The 26,620-nt window shown below is 42.5% G+C and overlaps 1 protein-coding gene across 4 annotated transcripts in view; it reads right to left on the bottom strand.

The window, feature by feature from the left end:
* Positions 1 to 251: 251 nt before the first annotated feature.
* Positions 252 to 26,620, bottom strand: part of dlc1 (DLC1 Rho GTPase activating protein) — a 112,425-nt gene continuing 86,056 nt past the window's right edge. For 2 of the 4 annotated variants that reach the window (XM_041784897.1, XM_041784898.1), the window contains exons 2-14: positions 20,113 to 20,184; positions 18,522 to 18,603; positions 16,773 to 16,836; positions 11,930 to 13,581; positions 11,029 to 11,208; positions 7,531 to 7,690; positions 6,323 to 6,530; positions 5,656 to 5,872; positions 5,197 to 5,311; positions 3,763 to 3,978; positions 2,292 to 2,509; positions 2,029 to 2,202; positions 264 to 1,946 (exon numbers count right to left, since the gene is read on the bottom strand). In XM_041784897.1, coding sequence (XP_041640831.1) covers positions 1,847 to 1,946; positions 2,029 to 2,202; positions 2,292 to 2,509; positions 3,763 to 3,978; positions 5,197 to 5,311; positions 5,656 to 5,872; positions 6,323 to 6,530; positions 7,531 to 7,690; positions 11,029 to 11,208; positions 11,930 to 13,581; positions 16,773 to 16,836; positions 18,522 to 18,603; positions 20,113 to 20,184 — 3,458 coding nt within the window. In that variant the 3' untranslated portion in view covers positions 264 to 1,846. Of the gene's footprint in view, positions 1,947 to 2,028; positions 2,203 to 2,291; positions 2,510 to 3,762; positions 3,979 to 5,196; positions 5,312 to 5,655; positions 5,873 to 6,322; positions 6,531 to 7,530; positions 7,691 to 11,028; positions 11,209 to 11,929; positions 13,582 to 16,772; positions 16,837 to 18,521; positions 18,604 to 20,112; positions 20,185 to 26,256; positions 26,546 to 26,620 lie in introns of those variants that run through there. The other 2 variants (XM_041784899.1, XM_041784896.1) reach the window with 2 other exon arrangements.

The following is a 26,620-nucleotide window of genomic DNA, read 5'->3' as shown; positions in this document are numbered from 1 at the left end:
CAACGGGCGCAATTGTCCTCTGCTATATGAGACTGTTATGTAAGAAACAAAGAGTGAGATCACCATCTACAGTACTAGCTGATACCCCACTGCACATGGAGCGCCCCTCTCTGGCTCTATCAAGGACTTAGTGGTGTGGAATAAAGGCAGAGAGGAGGGTGACTGTGACATTTAGGGTGCTAAAATGGGAATTGGTCTAAAAAATTTACATAACAAGGTGCTGTAGGTTACCAATTATTACACAGTGATCACAACAGAAGCGACTTTATTTTAATACATTTAATAGTGCACTTTGATTAACCTGTACAGAAATAATATTAATAAAAAAGATAAAACATTTGTTCATTTCTGTAACACGAAGCTTGACATTTACAATAAAATAACATAAAATGGTATGATACAAAACAAACATATCTGAGGTATAAATATATTTGTTTAAATTAACTGTCACTGTCATGCGTTATTATTTGGCAGAAACACAGTTAACGGTTTACAATAATGAACAATGGCTTAGTGTATTAATCATACAGCTCCACATGACAAACAAAGTCCTCAGGTTAAAGCATGAGTATGACAAATAAAGGCTGAGGATCTGCATCTTTACTTCTTTTTAAAAACACTGATACGACAGCACAGAGAAAGAAGCTTACACAAAGATATTTTTTCCTTCCTTTGAATTCACACTAACATTCAATTTGCCCTCTCCTTTACAGTAAAACCTGTAAAATCTCCACCTTTATAAAAGGACCATTGTTTCTCTGCTTACTTCTCAGTTTTTATAGGACTAGCCAGAGGTTTCTGTGCTTTTTCTGTTCTAATGTACATTTCCGTATTTGTGAAATCAATATTTTTCTTTTTTTTTTGTAACATGTAGTGATATAAAGCCTGTAAGGACAATAAAAGGTGAACTGACGGTGCTCTTTATGCCACTAACGCTAACTTCTTCTCCTTTAATTTCAAATTTGGTCTGTTTTGAGAGATCTGTTGGTCTTTCATTGTGATTATTGCGGGTATGCCTCTGACTCATTCACAGCTTTTACTGATGTGAAAGGTTTATCTATTAACATATCATTTGTACATGAATAGGGACTACTTTGAATGTTTTTAAAAAAGCAAAAACAAATTTAGAATCAAATCTAATTAGGCTTGATTGGATGTCAGTTCCTCCTGACATTTTTTCTCTTGTTGGTGAGCCAGCCACTGATTCTCATCTGTTTCAGCCTTTCTCTACAGCAACACTAGAACCCTCTGCTCCACCAGTCATCCCCCCATATCCTGTCTATTGTCTCCATTCAGTCAGCACATCCTCATCTTTCTGCACCAATGGATTTATCAATCAGCTAACTATAATATTATCTAAAGTAATATTCCTACTGTGCTTTACTGTAACAGAAAAGAGGTAACAGAATACGGACACAACACCTTACTGTGAACAGAATACTGTATGTACACATTATGCTGCCACTGGAAACCAGTGTGAGGAATATACTTTATATTTAACTGTTTGTTTCTTTGACCACACATACACACATGCACACACTTGTTGAATCCTCCCTTGCTTCTCAGAAGCAATAGCACCCTTATGGGTGAACCTCACATCCAATATCAGCGACATCACATCCTTTGGCCCAGATAAATGTTTATGTGATATGAAGCAGCACATTGAGAACCCCAACAGAGTGTTATTTTACAGTAAAATCATTCTGTTGAGACAAATCAGTCCTTCAATCCAGGATCCAGAATGTCCTTAAGAAGTGAGCATAAAGAGGCTTGAACCCCAAGTTTCTCTTTGCCTGAATGAATCATTCAGAGTCCAGACAGTTTAAAAAAGTATCTGTTGTCCACATTATTTGTCCAAGGACACGGTGAAAGAGTCACGTATCCGTGCCACCTCTGCAGCACACAAGTGCCCATACAGTTTGTTGTACCACTCAGGAAAACGGCCCCTGAAAAATCAGACAAACATGATGTTAGCTCATTGTACAATCAGATCTGAATAATTCACTGAAAGATGCTTTGTCTTCTCACCTGGAGTCGATCCTGGAGATATATGTGAGTCTGGATTTGCTGGAACCACAGGGCTCAACGTAGTAGCGTGAGGTGAGGACGTTTGCGCGGACACCTACGACAGGTGCACCTTCATGTTCCACAGATGTACACACCATTGCACATGCTCCCTTTGGCAGGTCTGTCACCCACGTTCTGATGAAGACAAAGTAATGATCATGAATTACAAAAACATCATTTAATTAAAAAAGATAAAAGATTTAGAGAGTTGGAGCAGAGCTTACCTGAGGACCAGGTGATCTCTGGTGGGATGTGGAGCCATAGTGTTCCTGACATACTGATAGACCTCCGTCCTCTCATCCAGCGTCTCCACCACCCGGCTCTCAAGCAGGTCCTCATCCCAGTGGCCCTGTTCCCGCAGCACCCTGGTCAAAACATCCTCTGGACTTGCAGGAAGCTCAACAGTGACCTTCCAAAGCCGCAGAGGGAAACCGTCATGAACCTGGAGAAACAGATGGAAAAATGTGATTACTTTACGTATAATTAAGTCTAAAGTATGTTTTAATTGAACATTTTTATGTTGTTTTTTTGAAAGGTGAAAGCGCACAGATGATAAGGAAGAGGTGAGAGAAATGTGGAATAATATTAGGGATGCACAATATTGAATTTTTGTGGATATCTGAGATACAGGTATTTCCAAACTCACTTTGGCCTATACTTAAATTTATACTGATATATGAACATATTTTCTTTTTTTGTAAGGACACCAAGACACATCTGACAAAAGTGCTTGAATTAACAAAAAAACACATTATTCTCAAGTGCAAAAAAATAAAGTAGCTGTATATCAGACCTAAAACTTCAGTCCTTAGAGCAATTCAGAGTTTAAAAGATGAGGATGAAAAATGCAAGGCCCACGTTTTATACAGTCAGAGACTGTAAACCAAGGGCACTGTGGTTCCTTGTCAGTGCCTGGGCATCCAGAGGAGATGCCAAACTTCAAGCACAAATCCTTGAAGGGGGACCAGGGCAAGATTATAGGTCAGTTGAACAGACCATGACATTATTTCAGTTTTATGATTTCTCTCTTTAAATGTCAGCAGTGGCGACAGACATAAGGACCTCAAGTGTCTTATGCAAGTGTTTCACAAGGATATTTAATCTTGTTAGTCATATTTACAGAAATTGGAAATCCAGATTTAATTCACAAGAGCTACTCTGTGTTTCAGTGCCCTTCAGCCAAGTCAGCTGCTTGCTCTGTTCTGCCATCAGATGATAAAGAACACACACTCCACGCCTTGTGACTCTCATACATGAGGAAAGATAACCTCATACACTCAGCTCTTTGCACACCAGACTCCGGAAATGTAGGCCTGGGATAACGGTGTATGTTTGTATGTCTATGTCAGGCTGATGTCATCCTGGGAGTGAGTCCAGTGCTGGGATGGGAACGAGAAGCCAAGGGGCCAGAGAAGATTCACACGGATGCACTCTTGTACAGGAAACCCAAACTGCTGGTTTTCCATGAGATATTTAGAGAAGCAGGAGAGAGTGTGGATGACACGAAATATCAAGGGTTGAAGAGAACGGAGTGTACTTCTAGAGGAATCACTTGTTTACATGTAAAGGATGGATTACTAATCTCTTCTTTTCCTTTATTTATCTTTAAATGCTTTACTCTGAGGCAGGTATTTGACCCTGCAAGATATAAACCCTTGAAAAAATTGCTTTCTTTGTTTAAAAATGTATTCTTACCTTCCTACAGGCCAGCTCGGCGTGCTCAGGCGTGGAGCAGCTGTCATAACCTTTAAACTTGTCTTTTGCTTCTTTCAGGAGGGCGTCCAGGCTGTCCTGTAGGATGGCTCTGTATCCTCCCTGCCCAGCATTTTCACCTGCAAGCTCCTTCAAGGGTCGGGGCAGCAGTGCCTGCTCCATGTAAGAGTTCCTACAGCGGTTCATCTCCTCTGGGATCTGTGGGAAAAGAGACTGTTAACATTTTTGTATCGGATGTATACAGAACAAATGTGTTAATCTACTATCTTAAATAACCTGGTGATGCCTATAACAATCCTGGGATACACAAAGCAGAGGCAAATAAGAGAGGGAAAGCTTGAGTGAGAACTTGATAATAACACTCACTCTTGAGCATTTTGATTTATAAACATCCAACTCAAAGTCCTAATCTTCCTGTTTCCCAGCTCATTATAAATCTCTTTGTCTCTTATTACCTGCAATTGGGGTTTAATTGAAGCCTTAACAACATTACTGTAAAAGAAAAGGATTTTCATGAGATAATAAAAGGGCTCCATGTAGAAGGCTGTCACTTATTTCATCACTCATTCAATTTCTATGACCTCCCATGAGCAAACAAAGATCTAATTATGAGAAAATAATTCAGGAGCTAATTGAGTTTCCACGTTGTGTGATATGACCATGACGGGAAGCCAGGAAGCTCTCCTACAATCTAATAAAACTTTTGAGCAGTAATGACCCACAGCATGCACCCTATTAGCTTATACTGCACAAGGGCAAAGAAATGGGAATTAAATTTGATTAGTGGGGAAGTTTGCTGATTATTTCCTGTTTATTCGGTCAAATGATCTCTCTGAGCCTGACTGGTTTTCAGCCTTCTCTTGCATAAATGTTTGGTTTAAATGGGAAAAGACATGAAGGAAAGACAAATTGGTGGCACCTTTTCTTTATGTAATCATGACACAGCGAAGGCAGGTGACAACATGAACTGGATTAATGCATTATGTAACTGGGATGATGTTTGTTTGCAGGACAAACACACAGAAACAAGATGTTTGACTGCAACATTTAACAGAGAGCCAGAGGTGACATTTAGTGTTTCGGCAAACATGTCTTCATCCACTAAATTGGCAGCTTGCCTAACAGATCTGAATGCCTCTTTGTGAGCTAACTTTGACTCTTAAACTAAGGAGTTAGCTCAGTTTTCTTCCTAACCTTCCATTTATAGGACTACTCCTTGCCATATCTACACTATGTATACTGTATAGACTACCTGCAATCTTTGGCACTTCATTTAGCCCCACATTTCCATCTTTTCATTCTCAAATTCTGCCTCTTTTACAGCATCACTGTTCTTCAGTGCTTGTATGTGGTTGAAATGCTGATAAAGAAACCTTAAATTTGAGCTTTGAGTACACTTAAATGCTTGCCACTGACCCTGAAGAGTTTCCTGCACTCCTGGATCATGTGTGACAGGCCATGAGTGGCAGCCAGGTTCTCATTCAGGTCTCTCTGGTCTGGCTTCCCCAGCGTCTGCTTCCTGTTCATCACCCTTTGAGAGAAAAGGATGACATGATAAGTAACAGCACCTATCACTGATCCATAGAACCAGCATTTCAGAGGTAATACGGTGGTGGGAGAGCTCAACCTTCTTTCAAAAGAGGAACAAAATATGCTTTTACTGACAGGGTAAAGATGTTTATGTAACCCCTATATTTCCTCTAGCCTCTGACTTTGCTCTCTTCCTTTTCCCTACAGTGTCCACCTCTTTTGTTTTATTGCTGAGACCCTTTCCTGTTTTCCGAATGTACAGAATATCATGTTACGTAAGCTGCTGATATAAAAACTGTGTCACAGACAGCAGGAAAAAATTAGGACAATGACATGATGACAAACCTCGGGGAGGAGCTCTCCTTGCGCCTCAAGGTGTTCAGGTGAAAGAGCGAGGGGGCTAGACATACAGCCAGGTTGGTGGGAGTCATCTGGTTCTCAGCCACGCTCGCCGTGACGTCGCTCAGCAAACACAGCAGCGTGCGCAGAGCCTCACGGTTCTCGTCGGGCAGCAGCAGCACGGCGGCACGTACAGCCTGTAGGCGAAGCTCTTTGGGCATGTCTGGAGAAGGAGACACAGGAAGACTTCAAACAACTGTCCAACTACACAGAATCTTCTTTTCTGTCCCTAACATAGAAAGGGGTTTGTTTAGTGTCTTTCTTTTCCTGCCAGGTTTAAAATGTGATGGGAGAAAAGTGTGTTATATAAGATTATGTGTGAGTACATGTACACTTCATCCTTCACACATGAACAGTTTTGTTTCAGCTTATATAAACAGCTCCTGGACCAACACAGCATTACATGTATCGCCTCATTCCACAGGTATTTCCTGCACTTATCTTGTTTATGTTCTTGTTACAGTTTCACAAGTTGTTGCTTCATTGCAGGCAGGCATCTGCAGCGCTAAAACAATGTGCTTTATGCAATCCTCTTACAGGTGTGTGGCTGAGAAGTGGAGGTACATGTGACTGCATGTGGACCTTTTTTAAAGATTTGTGTTTGTATTCTTACACTGATAAATCTGGAGGAAGGTCTCTGACAGTTTACTAGTAAGCAGGGGTTCTGGCAAATCTCTGAAGTACTGCTTCAGCATGTCTGCAACGTCGTACGCCGATTGGCCCTCGTAGTTGACTCCGCCACCATCTGCGCCGCTTGCCTCGTTCATCTGGCGAAGAGCTTGGATGCGAGATTTGACCCCTGATTTCCTGAAGAGACCCACCTGGAAACAGAGAAAGAAAAACAGAGAGAGAGTTACATCACAGAAACCTGATAAGTCAGCTTTGAACAATAAATCCTTCATTAGTCTCAGTTTGATCCGATTATTAAGCTGTTTCAAAAATGAATTTGTGTGCCAAACCCCAAAACTCTTTAAAAGCTGTAGATTGTTTTGATTGAAAATATTCCTAACTTATGCCCAAATCCAGAGCTTACAGGCAACATAGTTACATCACAACAGATCCTGTTGTCTGTATTTACAAGCAGCTCTGTAACACCCAGTGGGCATTTTGCTGAATACTTCATCTTGTGTTGGCCCTCATCAGTGGCCTTGTAAGGCTGTATGAAAGGGCAAAGCTTGGGAGGAGAGGAGAAAAAGTCCATTGGCTTGCCCAGTCTGAATATTTTCCGTGAGCTTTCACCGCTGTCAAACAGAGGCGCCTTGTCTTGCTTTGACAAGAACACCATCACTCAATTTGCTGTTTTACCATCCATTAGCAGCCATTTTCTCCATTTTCTGTCTTTTTCCACAATGAATGTGAGCACACATTCTAAAATAAATATCCACAGTATCTCCCTATTAAACAGGCAGAAACTGGGGGATTTGACAGCTGCACCCTTTGACTGTCTCCAGGCCTCCTCGCTTCAGCAGATGTGTGACAGGGAAAAAAGAAAAAGGGGGGACAGAGGATCTGTGCACACACGCTCACAAGGCGGGTATCGGGTTTTCTCCCTGATTCCTTTCTCTATCTTATGTAACATCCTGAGTTAAAAATCACAGCTGACTATGTGACTGCTGTCCTAAACGTTAGATTTTATGCAACTCCAGCAGCATAATGAAAACGTTTTTTTCTTTCAAGTCTGGAAACAGCAAACAGTACTTAAAGCTAAATGAAAGACAGGTGGGGATTTTGTGTTATATGTACACAGCAATTAAAGTATATGCCTAGGTTCATGTATACATCTGTCAATAAGCGTGTTTTTATTTGTGTACTTTGTGTTACCTGGTCGAGGCACTGGTTGCGTAAATAGCGCATGGCCTGCTGGATTCCCTGGGGGAGGGGCTGACCTGTCCGTTGGACGATGACTTGTAGTGGCACACCGAAGACATTCCTGTCTTTGTAGTCGCGCACCTTGATGCGCTTCATAAACTTTGGCACAGCCCTGCAACACACAAAAGGCACACAAAACTGTGTTATTTTGGCAGATATCTTTAAATCTTTGGATTAAAATGGCCTTTGGTTTCAGTCACATTTAAATAATTTTTAACCTTTAGAGTTTAGTCGATAAAAAGTCATCGATAGTCAATTAAAAGCTTACATTTTAGACTTTACATGAAGTCACAAGTTCACAACTAGTTTAATCAGCAAAATTGTACTAACAATACAAATGTAAAACACTTATACTGATGCACCATCAATACTTTACTTTTTTTAAGTACACCAATGAAAATACTGACATAACTTCTATGCACAGTGGAGAAATATCATGGATTTTGGAAGTTTAAAAGTAGATTAAAATTGTTGGGTAAAATTTTAGTCTCTTGATGGAGAAACTAAAGACCTATTGTTAACTAGTCTTTGTCTAGTCATCATCATAGGAAAAATAAAGTAAATAAAGTTTTAGTTATTGTTTAAGGTGATGAAATTAACACTGAAACAGAAAGGAAAGTCACCAGTACTGGCTACATGTTGACCCTGATTTGAAATCAGTGGTTAATAAATCAAGAATGCCTACATTCATCGCCAACTAATTCATGTTTGAAATAGCTGGCAATCAAGTTCAAAGTAATCTTGAGACTTTAAGACTGAATCAAATTAATGCATTAGTCATGCTGACAAAATGTGTGTCTGTGTCTAAAGAAGAAACCAAACATCTGCAGAATCCTGTCTCCAGGTTTATGAGGAGGGAGGATAAACAGAGTGAGGGGAGAATGGAGAGAGGGAGGAGGATGCATACAGGGGTGTCCAAAGGGGTGGATCCCACTGCTTTATACATCCGTGCAAAGTGTCTGTGTAACTATTTGTTTCCCTGTGTGTTTGTGTGTGCGTGCACTTGGATGCAAGTGAACAACCACAAAGTTTGCAACCACAACCTCAGAGTTGAAACACGCAGCTTTGACTATTTCACAAGAATGCTCACGCAGATTTATGGCCGTGCATCTCTCTGGATGGGTGTGAGTGTGTTTAGCAGAGAGATGCTATGTGTGACTCAGGACAAGCTCGTCTTTGTGAGAGCAAGCATTCACAAGACTCGGAGCACTTCTCAGAACCACACTTTGGAAAAAAAGGAAAAAGGGAAAAAGGAGCATATTATGATGTCGGCCCGGAATTTTGAATATGTGTGGGCCTCCAGCAGCCAACAAGTGGCCTCTGTCTATAAGTGAGCGCCAGCCTGTCATAAGACAGGCGCAGCTCATAATGCTTTCTATTCCTGTCTGAGGAAGCTGGAAAAATACGAGGAAATTACATTTCTTTTTTTCATATTTAGCTCATTTTGGTTGTTGGAAATTGTAACTGGGAAAATTTTTAGATGTCAAAAAACAGGTAACGCTCAGCAACTGCTATTATTGGTTGGGAAAGGATAACTTGTTTTTATCAATCCTATTCTAAATCATTTCATTGCTCCTGTGTCAAATCACCGATCTGAAAGACTCCAACAACATTGACCTTGGGAAAAACTAGGGATAACCAATATTCAATTTTGCCAGTATCCAAATTTACAGATTTATTTTGGTGATAATTATACTGATATTCAAAGCCGTCTATGAGGAGGATAAAGGGAAGGCTTTCTGGGGCCCAGCCAAACTAGAAGGCCAATAAAGGTCAGGAAATTGGGGTCCACGGTTGACTTAAGCTGTGATAACCATATTTATATTTCATCTGAATAATTTCCACTCTTATCAAAGCAACAAATATGTTCTTATTTATATGTGGTAGTACATGGTCTTTAAAATGTTTTCTTAAAACAGAATTAAAATGCATTAAAAAATTGTAAAAATGGGTTAACAGAGGCAAAAAATAGACTGTAAGTGGCAAAAATGGGCAGAAAAGGTGGTGAAATTGGATTGGAAAGGGGCAAAAATGGGTTAACGGGGCAACAACGTGTAAAGTGGCAAATGGGTTAAAGTGGCAAAAATTGTCATAAAAAGTGTTGCAATAGGCAAATAATATGCAGATACAAATTGGATTAAAGTGGCTAAAATGGGAAGAAAATGTAATGAAAAGGGGTTACATGTGGCAGAAGTAAATTTAAATTAGGCATAAGAACAGCTAATTGCAGTTAGAAATGGCCAAAAAAGGCAGAAAAGGTGGTGAAATAGGATTCAAAAGTGGTAAAATGTACCAAAGGAGGCAAAAACAGGCAGATAGTGGCACAAATTGGCTTAAGTGGCAAAACAGGCAGAGAAGGTGAAAAGGATTACAAATGGCAAAAAATGAGCATTAAAAGTGGTAAAAAGGTGTTAATGGAGGCTGGTTTACAGAGAAAAAAAAATAGGTACAGAGGGCAAAAAGGTTAAAGGTGTCAAAATGGACAGGAAGAGTGGTGAAAACTGGTCAAGAGGCAAAAAATCAGGAGAAAGTGGCAAAAATGTGACAAAAATGGGCAGAAGATTGTGCAAAAATGATAAAAAGTGACAACAAGATTAGGACTAATGCTACAGCTCCAACACATACATTGTTACCATCAATAAATTGCAACTGGGTTTGTCAGAGGCCCAGTGAAATCTGTAGGCAGGCATGACATTTAAATACAGATTTCAGACAAAAAACTTCAGTCCTTAAAAACACTTGGAACCTTAAGGATGTGAAAAAAAACAAACTTCAGTCCTCGGAAAACACTTAAAAGTTTAAGGAATGGAGCATGAATGAATGCTTAAAACTCCACAAACTGATTTGTACACGCTACTGATACTTACAGCCGATCTATCTGTTGTAAATATTTGCAGATTTTTTTAAAATCTGCCAACATCGATAATTAACTTTTGAAGCTAATATTTGCTGGTACCGAGATCATGCTGATGATATCATGCATCCCTTATAAAAAAAAAAAGAAAAAAGAAAAAAAGAAAGAATAAGGTACATTCGGAGGCATTGCAAAACCTCAGAAGCAGACACAGAAACAAATAGTACAATAAGTACCACTTGCTATATTTAACAGTGTATGAAGTGATGTCACACCAACAGCCTAGAAGTGGTGGAGAGGGTAGTGGTGGAAGGATAATTGCTGGGGACAGATCTTTGAAGCCTCCTGCTCTGGTAACACCATGCGTGTGAACTGCCCTGATTGCCCCGTTGAGAAAAAGACAATGTACACCCCTTCCCAGCAATTATGGTCCTGGGAAAAGAATGTGAAACCCAACCTCTGTGGACAGCCGTCACCACGCCACTCAACAACCTGCAGATGGAGGGCGCTGGAAGACGGGTTGGTATGGAAGGGTAGTAATTGGACAAAATCACATACAGAAAAGCTTTTTTGAAATATGTAATCTGTGTGCTCACCAGCTGAAGCCATGTTTGTTTGTTGGGGTGTGTTTCTCCAGGAGCGCGGTGAGCTGCAGCAGGGAGAGCTTCTGCAGCAGATTCATCTGTAGCACCGACTGGCAGCTAATCTGGAGCTGGGCCGAGGCCAAGCTGGGACGATGGGAGTTCTGGAAGCTCGGCCAGCGAAGCTTTTGCGGTCTGGAGAAAAGGAGGGAAAAAAAAGAGAGCACAAATTGAGTTGTGAAAAGAAGGCTGGGGAAAAAATAGCACTTTAAGTCTTCATCTATGATTAATGCTTTTGTGTACACACAAATTCTCTATTTGTAGATATCAGTGCCAAGTGATCAGTTAGGGATTAGAAGGATTTATTGTACATATCAATCATGAGACAAGCAAAGAGACTAAAATAGCCCATGCCCCCACAAAAGTAACTCTGCCTTTGGATTCCTGAAGGAGCAACAACGGTGGCCATGGACACCAAGCAGCATTCCAGTGTATTCAGCAGCATTACGTAAGGAGAAAAGTCTCAGCGTGTCCCAGTGTTTATCCTCTGCTGTCACTCTCAATGGAAAACTCTTTTTTCTGTTGGTACCCCAGTGTTTGTCTTTCTATTGTGTTGTTGTCCTTGAGCTTTCCATGCACCAAGGTAATGCTTGACAGCAGTTTTACACAAAGGACAGAATGCATAAGCCTATTTGGGAGAGTGGGGTAATAACTATACACTTCTCTGCTGAATAAAATGAGAGAGAAAGAGAAAGTAGCATAAGCAATTACAATAGGAATAGTTTTTATTGGATTTACTTTCTCCTAAATTGAAAATTGGACCAGGAAAAGGAGGGTTTCTTCCTTATTTGGATAAACTAATCCTTTAATATACATTGTGTTTTTGTAATAATACGGTCTACTTTTTTTTACTGACCTGCTGGTTCTGGTCAGAGATGCTCCGACACCAGAGTCTCTCCTCTCTCTCATCCCCTCCTCTTCCTCACCAAGTGGGTTTCCCGTGCTGTCCTGGTCGCTTCCGTTCTCTGTCTCCTCCAGTCGGTTCTGCAGAGGAGACGATGGGCATGGAGATGCCGAATCCAAGGCCGAATCCGAGTCTCCTTCTTCCTCTTCATCCTCTTCTTCTTCCTCCTCTTCCCTGGCCACGGCCTCTGACCAGGCGTTGACAAAGCGCTGCAGGCCGCTGACATGTTGCAGCACTTCTTCTAGTTTGCGTTCGTCCCCCTCCTCCTCCTCCTCTCTCTCGGTGTAGGGGACGTTGTCGTAAAAACTGAGCCGGCTGTCGACGGAGCCCGAAGACATGCGACGCTGGCGTCTGCTTTGCCGCCCCCTGAGAATCACAGAGTTCCCATTATTGTTTCCGTTGTTGTTGGATGAACTCCCGTCCTGCAGGGCTTTGGGGAAGGTTCCTGGCTTGTGACCCTCTGGTAAGTAGAAGAAGATCATACCCTCCTCTTCCTCCTCTTCTTCTGCTTGTCTGCTGTTTCCTCCACTGCTGTGGTTGTTTCTGCGGTTCTGCTCATCAACTGTCATCCCATTGCTGGCTTGGCAGGGGATGGGCGGGGCAGATTTGGGTGGAGGTGTTGGCTGTCGATCTGAAGTTTGATGGAGAATGCTAAAAGGGTCAAAACCCTCTAAATACATTCCTCCTCTCTTACTGGAGCCCGCCGCAGTGCTGTGGCTGCGAGCGCGGGTAACCGGGCTTGGTGTGCTTACTGCGCTCCCGCTGCTTGCTTCGGACTGGCTGCTCCCAGTGCTCCCAGTGCTGCCGTTGCTGGTCTGAGTGGAATAGGAAACAGAACGATTCCTGTTAAGTGTCATAGTCTGAGTGGGATTACGATGGTGATTGAGGTTGTGGTTGAGGTTGATACTGGAGATGTCAACACAGTTCAGCCTTCGCAGCTTGTCATCATCCAGACCCTCTTTGATGACAGGGCCGCTGATTTCTATCTTCCCTCCGCTTGTGCTCCCCTTCTTTTTTCTCTTGGAGGTGGTGCCACTTCGCAGTCGTAGACTCTCCATCCTCTTTAGGAAGCTTTTTGCTCTTGAGCGAGTGCTTTTGCCGCTGCCACCCCCTCTGTCCAGACTTCCTCCTCCCATCCCTACTTTCATATCAAAGGTGAAATGTCCAAATGTCTCCAAGGGCGATGGAGGCATCCCATCAGACAAAGAGTCCTCATTGGCGCATCCTGACCCTCCTGTCCCGGAAGAAGAACACATGCTAGCCACAGAGCTAGCACGGGTGGCACCAACTGGGACGGCTTCACTCATCAGGGAGGCTGCATGACTTTTCTCCTCTCCTCGCCCTCCACTCCCACAGCTGTGGATGGAGCTGACTTCAGGCTGCTCGCTGAGGTCGGTCAGAACACTCTCTGTGCTGTTACCTTCACGCAGGGCCAGTTTTCCTTTCTGGGATCCTTGATCCTTGGGAAAATTAGGTGGTGCTGCATCTGTTGAGAGTGAGGAGAAGACCTCCAGTTCATCCATACGAGACCAACGCTTGCTGTCCCTCTGGAAAGTCCAGCGGCCACTGATGGCACAAGGCTCGTCCTCATCTGAGTCCTCGCTCTGGAGACAGAGGAGGGAGGGGATAAGGGAGGGTTAGGAGAAGGAAGAGATGGAAAAAGAGAGGAACAGTTAGAGGATATTATACACTGCTATGTTCCCTTTTTGTCTCCAACATTCCTCACCTAAGTCCAGGAAACTTTCTGCTGAAATTATTTTTATAACTGCTGTACCTTTTGTACATTCACACTCGGTGCTATTTATCTGCTAGATTGGCAAGTTTCAGTCACTTAAAAACAATCTTTTTGCATAACAACTCTTTAACTAGGGTGTTGTGGTTAAAAAAAAACATGAGCCTTTTCTGTAATCGAGCCCTTTCAGTGATCCAGGATTTTCTGTAGTGGCTCCTAAATTGCTCAAGACATCAAAATGTTCCCCCACCTAACACCACATCTATTAATTCCTTCTTTTAACTCAGCATGACTGTTGTGAGGTCTCATGTGCCTTTTTTCCTGTATTATTATATTGTTTAGGTATCTACTTGCTTTATATTTTCAAATGTGTTTTATGAAGCCTAGCATTAGTTCATACAGGACAAGTACAGCTGATCTCAAACCAATCGAATGGTTTGAATATGCCTTCTCACTAATCCCTTCTTGCATAAATGCTGATGCACCATGCTGCTGCTGCTGGCAAAGCTTAAATTCCTCCACCCCAGCCTCCTCTTTTATGGCATAAAGCTTGTTGCACCCTCATATTCAGGTTCATGCCACTATGAAGGAATTGCTTTGAACTTATTTTTATTGTATTCAATATGCATTATCATAAATTTATCCATTCATATGTGGGTTATAGCCACAAATTCCCTGGAAAGTCAAAGCATGCTGCTTCACTAGCACAGGGAGCATCTTTGGATCAGAGGCTCCTCTGCCAAGTAAAACAGTTCATCAATTTCGCAATAAAAAGATTAAATATGTGACAAGAAACGAATGAATAAAATGTGTTTTTACTGATTTTAAAGTTTTCTTTATAACATTTTTTAAAAATGGACTTTATTCTGTGTTTTTGGGGCTGCACTGTGGTGCAGGAAGTAGGGCTTTTAGTGCTCACAACAAGCAATCTCCTGGTTTGAATCTTGATTGGATGGGCCCGTCTGTGCAGAGTTGTCATGTTCTCCCTGTGCCTGTATCAGTTCTCTCTAGGTACGCTGGCTTCCTCTCACAGTCCAAAGACACACTGCTGGGTTAACTAGTGACTCCCTTTAGGTGTAAATGTGAGCGTGACTGCCTGTTTGTTTCTATGTGTAAGCGCTATGATTGACAGATGACAGTCCACAGCCTGCTTCTGGCCCAGTGACAGCTGGGATTGGCTCCAGCACCCTGCAACCCTGAATGGATGTATGTGTTTTTTTTGTTGTTGTTTTTAGTGTTTGTATTTCTGTCTATTCATCACTGTTTAGCACTCTGATAAACATAAATGTTTTCCATATTATCTATATAGTTGATTTGATTTGATAAACACACCAGTTTACCACAAAATTATTAATCATCAACCAGTAGGCATGATTCAGTCCCTCAGACAATGTATACAAGACCAAACAAACATAGCCATTATTGAGTTACAAACAGAATACAAGCACCTCACAACATGCACACACCTCCCCCAGTTTGGTTAATCTATGTAAGGCCCTGGAGGGAGTTCAGGAAATTCCATTATGACCCCTATAGCTCCCAATGCAGCCAGCCAGACTGGGGTCATTCCCCCCTACTGTCTTTATCCCCCGTCTGTACATATGCACAGACTGAGTGTGAGACAGTGCCACTGATGCCCTGCTACTATCTATCATGACTCCCCCTATCCATTACAGATACAGTTCGGAGAGGCTATGATGAGTTTCCCAAGGGACTTTTATATATTTCCTAGACAGATAGCAGGAACTTTAACAATCAAAAGGTACAAATTTTGGTTTTTAAGAAAAAATATTTGTGGGATTGCCAAAGTGATGCCTTTGCAGTTATTTGATGTGATATCTTTTAGAACATGCCAAAAAATGAAAATGATCAAATTAACAAAGTTTGTGTTCCATCATTGAGTGCCAGTGTTTCAGTTCTCCTTGGTCTCACATACAGGCACAGTAAGCTATATATTTTTCATTGGAAATATGATGTAACCTCAAATAAAAATGAACACAACTGAAATCCTGTTGCTGCTACATACAGAGCTTTAACTTGTATCAACCATCTGAAGGACACAACAGGAGTTACGAAATGTACAGATTCTACTGTGGCTTTTCACAAGTTCTGCATGTTGGAATGTGAGATAACAGTAGCATGCTTTTTCACTGGGTATAAAGAGCTGAGATTGGCCCATGGCGCGTCAACCATTTCCAAACATTCTGCAGATGTCTTATCCTCAAACTATCATGTCACCAAGGCATTCAGGGCAGTGATGGCTGGTTTTAACGTCACAAGGCGTCTGCAAAATGTAAACTATTTGTAATTACAATTAGACAGAAAAAAACTAACTAGAAAGAATGAGGAACAGACAGATGGAGATTTAAGAAGGAGGGGGTGTGAAGACATGAGGAGATCAATGCATTCCGAAGCTGTGCGAGGCAGGGAGGGGGGTGTTATCCCACAAACATGGCAAATAACCTCTTTGACTCTTCTCTGTTGACTCCTGAAATGAAAGGTGCCACGGAGAGGGTCACCCTAATGAATAACACCACACACAGAACAAGGATGTTACTATGTAGCACTTAAAGCCATTAGGGTAACTGGGTTGAATTAGACTTTCTAGTTTAGTCGAACATGCAAGGAACAACATTTTCAAGAGGCTCAGTTCCTTGAAAGTGAAAGCTCCGAGTGTTTTAATGTAAAGGTCTAAAAGAGATACCATAGTGGGAAAATGGTGTGCAGTAATTCTTTTTTGGGTGAAAAGGAAGTATAAGGAAGTATTTAAAGGAAGAACGGGAGCCTGCCTTGAGTAGGGGGAGGTTATGTTGAACGAAACCCCTTCATTTAGACATTAAAGCTACCCTCCCTCCCCCTAGGGTCCTTACAGCCCACTTGATTCAGAAATAAACCCAACAGGTGCCTTCTCATTAAACAAGACGGGAGAAAACACAGCTTTGCCCTGTGGCCAAGAGTGAACCGATGGCTGAGGTGAGCAAATCCAATTGTGGTTGAAGAGCACTGCACAGGGGCTTTTTTAAGGGAGGAGTGCAGTTAATATACGTGTGCGTGTGTACTCACTCTTTTTCTTTGCGGTGAGATCTCCAGGCGCATAAGAGCACATTTGTTGAGGGTGTTCAGTCTCCTGCAAATAAAAACACACGTTAACATGGTTACATTTAAACTGGGATTCAAATATTTCAGTCCCTGATTTTTCCAAGAAGCCATTGCCAAAAGGATGCATGATGGAAAAACTGGAAGACATAGGGAAAAAATGAAGAAGGAAAAAGAGAGACAGAGGGGGAGCTTGGCAGCACCCAGGCTGGCTAATGAGCTGCCGAAGGATAATCCCCATCTGAGCGGGAAGAGAAAGGAGAGGGGAGACAGAAAAAAGAGAGATCGAGGAGAATGAATTCTGCCAGAAAGGCAGCGACATATTCAGGAGGAGGGGTGGAAAGCTTATCCCCCCAGCCACCTGGAGAAGGGGAATGAGCGGGTGGCTGTGGTAGGGTCCGCCCTCTCTAGAGAGCTCTTAAGGGAGATCATGTAACAATGGGGAGATGAAGGAGAGGGGACCTGGGGATAGTTGTGGGGAGGGAGGGGGTCGAAGGCAGCCAAGAGAGGAGACATTGAGATGATAGCTTCTAGATGTGTGGAGGGACACCTGCTGGGGTTTATAACTCAGAGCCTGAATTTGATTAAAAAGTCAACTTCATTAAAGAGCAATTGACCTCATCAGATGCTAATTCATATGGCAGGGTCATCAACTACAAAACAAACATAGCTTTTTTCAATGAAACTGCTATTTAATGCTGTATTTTCTTCCTTTTTTAACACTTTTTAATATCAATCAAAGAAGTGATTCTCAACTGGCCTAAAGTAAGGACCCACCGCCTTGTTCTTGACAAATTGGGACCCAAATTTCTATCATTTTTCAATAAGCCAGGTTTTTTAAATGAAATTGGGTAGTCTGGATTTGTGGTGGAACAAAAGTTGTGAGGAAACAAAGAGATGTAGACCTGTCCTTCAAAATAAAGCACATCTTTGACTTTTAAAACATATTTTTTTCAAGGCACACGTCTGCAACCCACTGAAAATGGCTTGTTACCCACTTTTGAGTCCAGATCCACCAGTTGAGATCAAAGAATTTACTGCACTTTACCTTAAAAGGAACCTATATCATTTCACAATGCATACTATTATGCATAACTGTGACTAGTGGTGCTAGAAGAAAATACAAACTTAGTTAAAAGTAAGGAAACAGGGAAAATCTGTGTTTGGGGGATAGCATTTGGAAGTTACTTTATTAGCCTGGTACCATAGGGATCCCTGATGTCATCTATTACTCACATGTTGGTAATGGAATCAATCTTAGGAGAAAAAAATGGTCCAATATCATCTATGAGTGCAACCATTTAGCCCTTTTTACTGGGAGAAACAGAGATCTTCAAAGCGTTATCTCCATTTTTGCCCCAGTTTCTGGGAACAAATGAGGCAGGGAGGTAAAGACTGAACGTAGCGAGCATTGCGTGACATCTAGGAGTGAAAGTTCAGAGTGAGATATGTGCTTGCCAGGGCCATACAAAAGACTCTGATGACAGAGGTGAACACTATCAGCTCCAGAGAAAGAAGAACATAATGAGAGAGAGGAAAGTATGGATGTAGAAAACCTGAACAGAGAGATGGAAAGGTACAAACATGGCTCCAAGGTGCTTATCGTGTCAGCCTTTCATCTTGTCGGCAACTCTCCAAAAGCATGCCTCCTTTTGATGGCATGCCCTCATGCTTTCATTGAGATAGCACAGAAGTATGAAAGGTTCTCTATCTCACCTGCAGAGAGCCTCAATGGCATCACGATCAAGGAAGTCATGGTCCCTGGTGACTGAGGAGATGTCGATGGGGAACAGGGCATCTAAGCAGATTGAGAGAGAGAGAGTAGGATAAGTGTGGGCATCTCCCTGCCGCTGATTCGGTCAATGTGTTCATGATTAAAACTGAAGATACATCCCCACTGGCCTCAAAAAACACCCACCCACCGACCTACCCACTCAAACACCCACCAAGGGCCTTCCTTTCCACCTTCTCCCCCCTCCATACAAGGCTCGATGAAAGCTAAGAGAGGAAGTGGCGTCTTAGCCGACCAAACAAACACAGCTGCAGCTTTCAGAGCTGGCAGGCAGGGGGGATGTGGAGCACAGAGAGAGAGAGAACAGGGGATTGATTGAAGAATGACAATAGGTACTCCGCCGCTGCTCTGAGGTCCCACTTCCTTTTCGCGGTCTTTCTCTCCACTCATTAACAGGATTAATAATGGCAAACAAATTAAGTGTGCCTTCAATCATAGAGGAAATTTATGCTCTGTAGTGTGATTTTAAGATGTTTCTGGAATGTGTTGACCAAACCTCCAATGAGAATCTTGCATCTACCTCCTCAGGGGTGATGATGATAAGAAAGAGCAGCACCTTTAGCCAACTGTACTGAAACAGGCCTATCAGTGAGCTTATCTTTAGAGGGGCAATAGTCTTGACAGCTCAGACAATAGAGATTGTCTCAGGGGTACAAAGAAGGAAAAACATGTCTAGCATCGGCACAAATTCCTTTTTTCTCTGCGAGTGAAAAACCAGTGATCTTCACTGTGATTGACTGGAGTTTGCACTTCTTATTAAGTTCACTTATGCATGAAAAAGCCTCATCACCTGTGCACAAACACTCTTTAAATAGGAAACCTTAACGGTTAAGTGGCAACAAGCAATGACCTGTTGACAATGGTTGCTTGGTGCTGCTGTCATCACCCTCTGGTTACATAACAGCAACTGGTATGCCCATGGCATGCCATAGTATAGGTGGAGGAGCTATATGGAGCATGAAAAATACTTGATGTATTTTTGTGGGCTTTTATTTAAAGCACAAAGGTCTGTAAAGCATTCTTTCCTAGCTATTTGTCTTTGTATGAGTAACCTAGGATGGTATAGAAAACATGTTTTGTACAATATTAGCAAAGGAGAAAGACCTTTGGTCCATGAAGAGTAACTCTACAAGTTACATCATAGTTAATGATTGGGAAAAAGTATAGTGTGTGGCTTAAACCTTAGGCAAAAAAGCTTTTACTTCTTTAGTATATTCGTGTGTTGAACAAAGATCATGCTTTTAGTCATAAGCTGAATAAAACTCATGATTTGGTATCATGGCCACTTGTGTCTTCACATTAGTCCAAAATGAAACTTGCCTGCAACTTCTATGGTGTGACTAAGCACCTTGGCGACTTAAGAGAAAACCTGACTTGGATTTGATCATTCCTGGTAAGACTGCATCTTTCTCATACTATCACCTATGAGAAAGGCACCTTCTTCGTCCTTACTATCTCAGTTACAGCCAATTGGAAGTGGGGGAGTGGGTGGGGGTGTTCAGTCGGGGCCCTTACCTTCATAAAGCTGGGCATACTGCGGGAACCCTGCTGCTCGGAGCCAGGTACAGGCCTCTTTGGCTTCAATTTCTGCAGAAAAGAAACAACAGGAAAAAACAGGACATGTTAATTTTTTTTATTTTTGTCCCTTTTGAGGAGAAAATAATACCATAGTATGATTATGGTGCAACCCCAAATAGCCGCTATAATCATAGACATATCAAAAGACAATCTTATGAAATTCAGTCAGACATCAAAGTCTACCATTATCACTTCAGCTGATATGAATTCTCATTTGAAAATATGTAATCCCATCAAAATACTAAATTAAAACAAAGACCTGAGAGCATCAACAGGCAAGCAGCTTTACAAATGTGAACCCCTTGACCTTTTTAGCTATCTCACACTTGGTCACTCTCCTCTCACATGCTCCTAAAGCTAGAGCTCAAAGCATCACTCGTGCAAATTGTGTTAACCCCATCACACCCCAAGTGTGTGGCACTTAAGCTCCTTATGCAGGTAAGGTAATGCTTTTTCATGGTTCCCACAGAGATCTCCAACCAAAGACACTTCGGTTGAGCCTTCTACTCTTCTTATGACATGGATGTACCATTTGATTGGAAATGCTTTTTGCTATATTTGAGTGTTTTAAATTGTTTTAAGCACGATATGTACATGTGTCCATCAGTTAAATAACTGCTGTCACACTTGCAGGTAGACTCCTTCAATCAAGGTGCGACATTAAGGCCTGTTATGCTAAGTACCGACTGGATGTTAAAGTCCACTGTGTCACAGGAGCCATGGCAGTGTCTCCCAATTATCTGTGAAAGTCTTTATACGACACATGCCAAATGGCAGCAAACAACACAGCCTCCACAGTTCTTCCTAATCACCCCACAGTAAGCAGTCTGCATGGAGAGGACAGACAGAAACATGTCTCCTGGCCTTAAGGAGCCTACTTTACAATGTCTACTTTAGCAGAATGACAGCAAGTTCAAATGTAGCACAACCTTGAGAAAAACTTGTAAAGCAGAGCAGTGCAACAAAGACAGGAAAAGGCACCGCTGATGAGAGTGAGAGCATATGGAACGTAAAGGCTTTATACCTCCTAATTCTGTAAGCAATGCAGGAGGACTTTGTTAAGTCCAAATTCCAGCAAGATAGTTAAGTTTCCATTCTTACATACACAAAAAATTAAGACATAATAGTATGTGCATTATGCTTTTAGAAGGGTGGCTATGTTTAGCCTACCGTGACTGAGCTAATGATAGTAACTAGTAAAGAGATGCTGTGTAGTTTATTTTACTCTGAAACACCAGCCTAGCAGTTCCACCTCATTTCAAGGCTAAATTACATGAATGAATTGCTGTATTTTTTTAGCCTGTGCCTTGCACCCAGAGCATGAAAAGAGAGCAGACTGTGCCAGGAAAGATACCAGATTTCTTTGTTTTTTCATGGCAAACTACAGAGATAATGCAATTGTAAACACGTATTTATTAAAGTTTGGACCTTGCCACCTGAGAGATGACATGACACAAAAGAAAGGTAACCATATAATCTCATCAGACAGCCAGGCAGAGGTCAGAGGAAGACTTCTGTTTCAAAGGGTCTGGGCTCCACCGTATACAAGCATTTACATACCAACAACAAGCCTAGACGGCAGACAAATCCACTAACAACAAGGTGTGACACGACCAAGACAGGGTCTCCCCTCTGCCACTGCAGGGGCCGGCACTCCTGGAGGAACCACAGTGACACCAGCATGCACCCAAGTGTCAAACAACACGTTAACAACAATGTTTTAACCTAACTTTATTTGACGAATGGACTCCTGGTTTTCCTTGGGGATGTGGATTGGCACACAGACTCTGTGTGTTGGGCTGAATATTTTTGGAGCAAAGTGAACTCAGAGGAACATAAAAACACCAATGGGTAATTATACTAACATTCTCGAAAGCAAGCCCTGCAGAGCGCCGCAGATTCTTGAGTTTGCTTGTGTATTTTGTGCGTACCAGTGTGTGTGCACAGACCAGTCTGTGTGTGTTTGCAAAGACCAACCTCATGTTTAAAGACAAACCACTCAAAAGACAGTAAAGCTATTGAAATGCAAATAAGACATACAAACACGTGGTTAGCTTTCCACCCCCAAACCCCAAAAAGAGGGCTATGGGATCCATTAAGTGTCTTTGGAGGGAAGCTATCCAGTGACACACCCCATTGGGCTAGAATGTGTGTCAAATCTGCTTTACAGTGACATACTGTGCACTTGGTGAGCCTCAGAAACAAAATAATGACAGTATTCAAGACGCAGAGGGGCAAAACTGAATAATAAATGTCACTGCGCTGCAATGTCTTGCAACTCATTGAAGCAGGAATATTTTTCCATCTTTTGTGTGGCTGCAGGAAGTGGACAGGGGCATGGGGCATCTGGCACAAACAATCTAACAATAGAAACTTGCATAGAACCTTAGGTTTCTGGAATTAAAAAAGGCTGGCTAAAAAACAACAAAAGAGGTCTACTGGACAAAGTCCAGGACTTTGCTCATAAAAATGTCATCCTGTCCACTCCTTTACATTTCAGTTTACTTTCATAACTCAAGGCTCATTTTTGTGTTCACTGACTGTCCAACCCAATTCCTTCGCCCTCGCCAGGGAACAACCTCACTTCCTCTTCCTGCTTCCCACACAGGAAGAGAGCTAGGCTGCTCTGAAGTGGCTGCTGACCACCCCGGCTGCAGAAATGAAGGCCCTGCCTTCGTTTGTTGCTGGCCAGATAATAGGCATGGAGGCAGCCAAGACAAACACGAGCTTTGGTGATTGTGTGTACTAACCAAACGTCCTCAGCTACAGAGTCACACTGCACAAGTGTATACAGCAAGCACTTAGCACCTAAATATGATTGCAACAAATGCCAGTCACTGTGTCTTCCTCAAATACCAATCTAGGTTTTATTACCTTGATAATGATGCTGATATATGGCCTCCATGTGCCAGGTTGGCCGACAGACAACTGATTACAAACATGAAAGGAGTCGGACCAGCATCACTGCTGGACACAGCCAAACAAGACCTCTCTCCTGTTTGATCATCTCATTACCATCTATCTTTGTATCATGGAGACTTAAGGACAGATCCCTACCTCAATCTGAGCTCAGCCCAGACCAGAACTTGCTGTTCTGCAAAGGGAGCCACGCAGGATGTCTGAAACAAGTCCATCAAGATGGACAGAAGGACTGATGCATGGCTAAAACTGGTCATGCCTCCTTGAAGGACAAGTTATGAATGTGTTGATCATGACAAATGCCTTCAGATGAAATAAAAACAAGATTAGCATTAGTTCTGGCCAAAGCAAATGAGCAAGTACGTCAGAAATACACAGTTAGAAATAAACTAAGTGGTATATAGCAGATAGCTTAAGTAATACTAATTGAGATGTTGCTGTTTAAGAATTGATATGGATTCTAAGGGGCTTTTCTTCTAGGACTTGGCTAAAGCTGTCGGTCAATGTTAAGCTTCACCCTCTGGGCTGCGGTATCCACTTTTAAAATTATCCATCTTTGCTTTTCTTCTCCCTGCTGTCACCCTCCTCTCCTCTGCTCTCCCTGCTTGTTTCAGCTCCACTCGGCCCCTCTCTTCTCTCTTTTCCTGTGGCAGGAAATTCTCACAATTGCCGACCAAAATTTCCCTCCCTTTGCATGAGGCAGCCGGGTCTGGCTTGGCCGAGTCTGAATGCTCAGCTCCAGTGGGAGTTTGTCAGCAGCTAGCAAACAAAGGATGCTGCTCCCCACCTCAAAGGCTGTGCTGTATACACGGCAAACTGGAGGTCAGGAGTCTGAATACAGATATCACAGGGGCTGGGTCTTTGAAGTCGGCTGATAGAGGAGAAAACTTGACTAACAACTGCTGTGAAATGATGCGGCTTATCTGGAATTGGCTGATCATCGCTGGGTCTCATAGTACTGATTGTGAGAAGACCCAAAAGACAGGCAGGGGGGCTCTTATCAATTTCAAGTCTGCGTGGGTCAAAATGAAGGGGCTGCAAAGTGGGTCTAGACAGGTGATGTGATAAACAAGCCCAGACTCTGTGGCTCAGCAGGAATCAGCATAAAGCAAAGACGAAGACCTGGTGATGCAAAAAGTTGGTCCTTCTCTGCAAGACAAAGAACTTTATCTTTCTGTTTATCTGAGACCTTCATGAATAATTCTGATGCCTCCATAATGGCACTAGAACAACTGGAGGCAAAGCCCTTTTCTATCGTGACCAATTATAAAATCCTTCCAGTAGTCTCCTGGAATGCAAAGATGGATGATAACAGATTTTCTCCCTGATGGGTATAAGGTTTTCTAATTCCATGGCTGAGACAGCTGGTGTTCCCTGAGGGGGTCAGGCTGTTAGCAAACTGAGACCATGCCAGGAATATCACCATCTGGCAAGCCTCAAGCAATGCCCAAATTACACACACATACAATTACAAGAAAGAATGAGGCTACCCTGGTCCATTTCAGTCATCCACCACCAGTTGGGACAGGCATGAATGCATGGATATATAGGCATCCAAACACACAGCTGGTCCACATGTATCATCGCAGAGCTAACCCCAAAGGTCCCTGCACTCCCTGATGAAAGATTTATGCTCACAGAGAGGGTCCCATACGAGGATCGGGTGACATGGCATACTCAGACCTTCTGATAGGCCTTCCACGGACAGATGACAGCCTACCTGCTGGGGCCCAGAGTGATAACTATCCATTTAGAGACAGATCCCAGGACAGCTCTGTTACCTTCAACCAAAGGAAGTCTGAAAGAAAAAATATGTGTCTTTTCACAGGACGTGGAGACACAGAGTGCCAGGTGGATGTAAATCTGTCAGATAAGACCCCTGCTCGCTTCCTGTTCAGTGCAAATGCAGTGTTTCTTTCATTGCCCTTCCTTTATCACAACTTGAAATATACTTGATTGCTTAACGATTCAGCCAATCCCTGAAATAAAGTGAAGGAAATGAAGCAGACAGAGCCAGTAAAAACTGCTATTGTAGAGCGCCTGTAGCCTATGTCTAGTACCCCATGTTCAGAGTCCAAGACAGTCTGAACAGAGCAGGCAACCCGGGCTTGGGACCAGCTTATGGCACCTTATCTTCATGTTGGCCCAACTCACTCTTTCTTCAGATTCCAACTCTAACTCCACAATCCTATCAAGACAAAGCATTAAAACCCCAAAATATGAGAACTTCTTTGACTAGACAGTTGTTATGTTAGAAAACAGATGCAAAAGGAGGTGATCAGGGAGGGAAGGAATCATTCAGCTTGTAAAACAATCCAATGGTGCTTGTGTGTGTCTCTGAGCACGTTCCTTGTGGTTATATTGCTTAACTGAACCCTACTGCACTCATATCTGTTCCAGACCTGTGGTAGCTGATAAGAAGCCATGTGTTAGAACAGGCAGTTAAAACGTTAAGACAAAGCGCCAGAGCCCACAAATCAAGCCAAGCCTGGCAGCAAAGGACTGAAAACGGGATTTTATACAGCCACAACACATCCCCTCGTACTCCCCCCTCATAGCAAAAGGTCGGCAGGCAGGCAAAAGGCACAGGCAGTTGAACAAACTGGAGGCACAGTAATGGCAGAGATGTCGCGGGCTGGTTCCCCTCTGATAATCTCAAAAGACACTAAATACGATTTAGCTTGAACATTCCAGTTCACGACCTTGTTTCCACAACACGGATCAACGTTGAATCCAATTAAAACGGCTGGATGTGGGCTAAAGTCTGCGTTAAAGATGGGGCCCATAAAAACTGGTTCAAACCCTATAGACCATTTATCAGCAAAACCTACACCTAAACAGAGATTTACATTAATTTTACGCAGGGGAGCCGCGGAGTCGTGCGTAAAACGGGGAGATTTCTTATCTGACAGCCTGCAGCGTTGCGCCTTAAAGACGACTGAGAGGAGGCTACTTGGTAGGAAAACAGTCAATTAAGTCTGCACAATAAAATCGAACTAAAGTCAGAACAGTTCAGACTTCTTTTTGCGCCTGAAAGTCAACTATATTTCTCTTTAAGAAACATGAAAAAGCTCAACTGTTCAGGCAACTTTCTCTAAACTGCAACGCGTAATAGCCCCAACGTTATCACACGCATGGGAAATGATTTTTGAATACACTTACGTGTTAATATCATTATTTTACGTTTCAGGTCGCGACCAGCCTCAGCAGAAACCCGACCTCCAGGATAATGTCCAGTTCCAGGTCTACTCCACTGTTAAGGCGAAGTCCGCATGATAAATCCAAAGAAAAGAAAAACTCGAAAACTACGCAGTCGTTTGAAAGGGTTTTCTATTCGTTGCACGAGGCAGTAAATCCATGGTTACAATCTGATATGGCTGCGACAAACTCAGTTCCACAACGTTCAAAATCCTTCCAACGCCTGCGTGTCTCCCCTGAATGAGGCGCTCCCCAGCAGGAATGTGAATGGAGAGTAGTGTGATTCAAGCTTTAGGAATAGACAGCCCTGCCGTGGCTCCACCCCCAC

This window comes from Cheilinus undulatus, linkage group 4 (assembly GCF_018320785.1).
Source record: "Cheilinus undulatus linkage group 4, ASM1832078v1, whole genome shotgun sequence".
Taxonomy (NCBI): Eukaryota; Metazoa; Chordata; class Actinopteri; order Labriformes; family Labridae; genus Cheilinus; species Cheilinus undulatus.
Note: the sequence above shows the minus strand (reverse complement) of the source record. Positions and strands in the feature narration are given on the sequence as shown.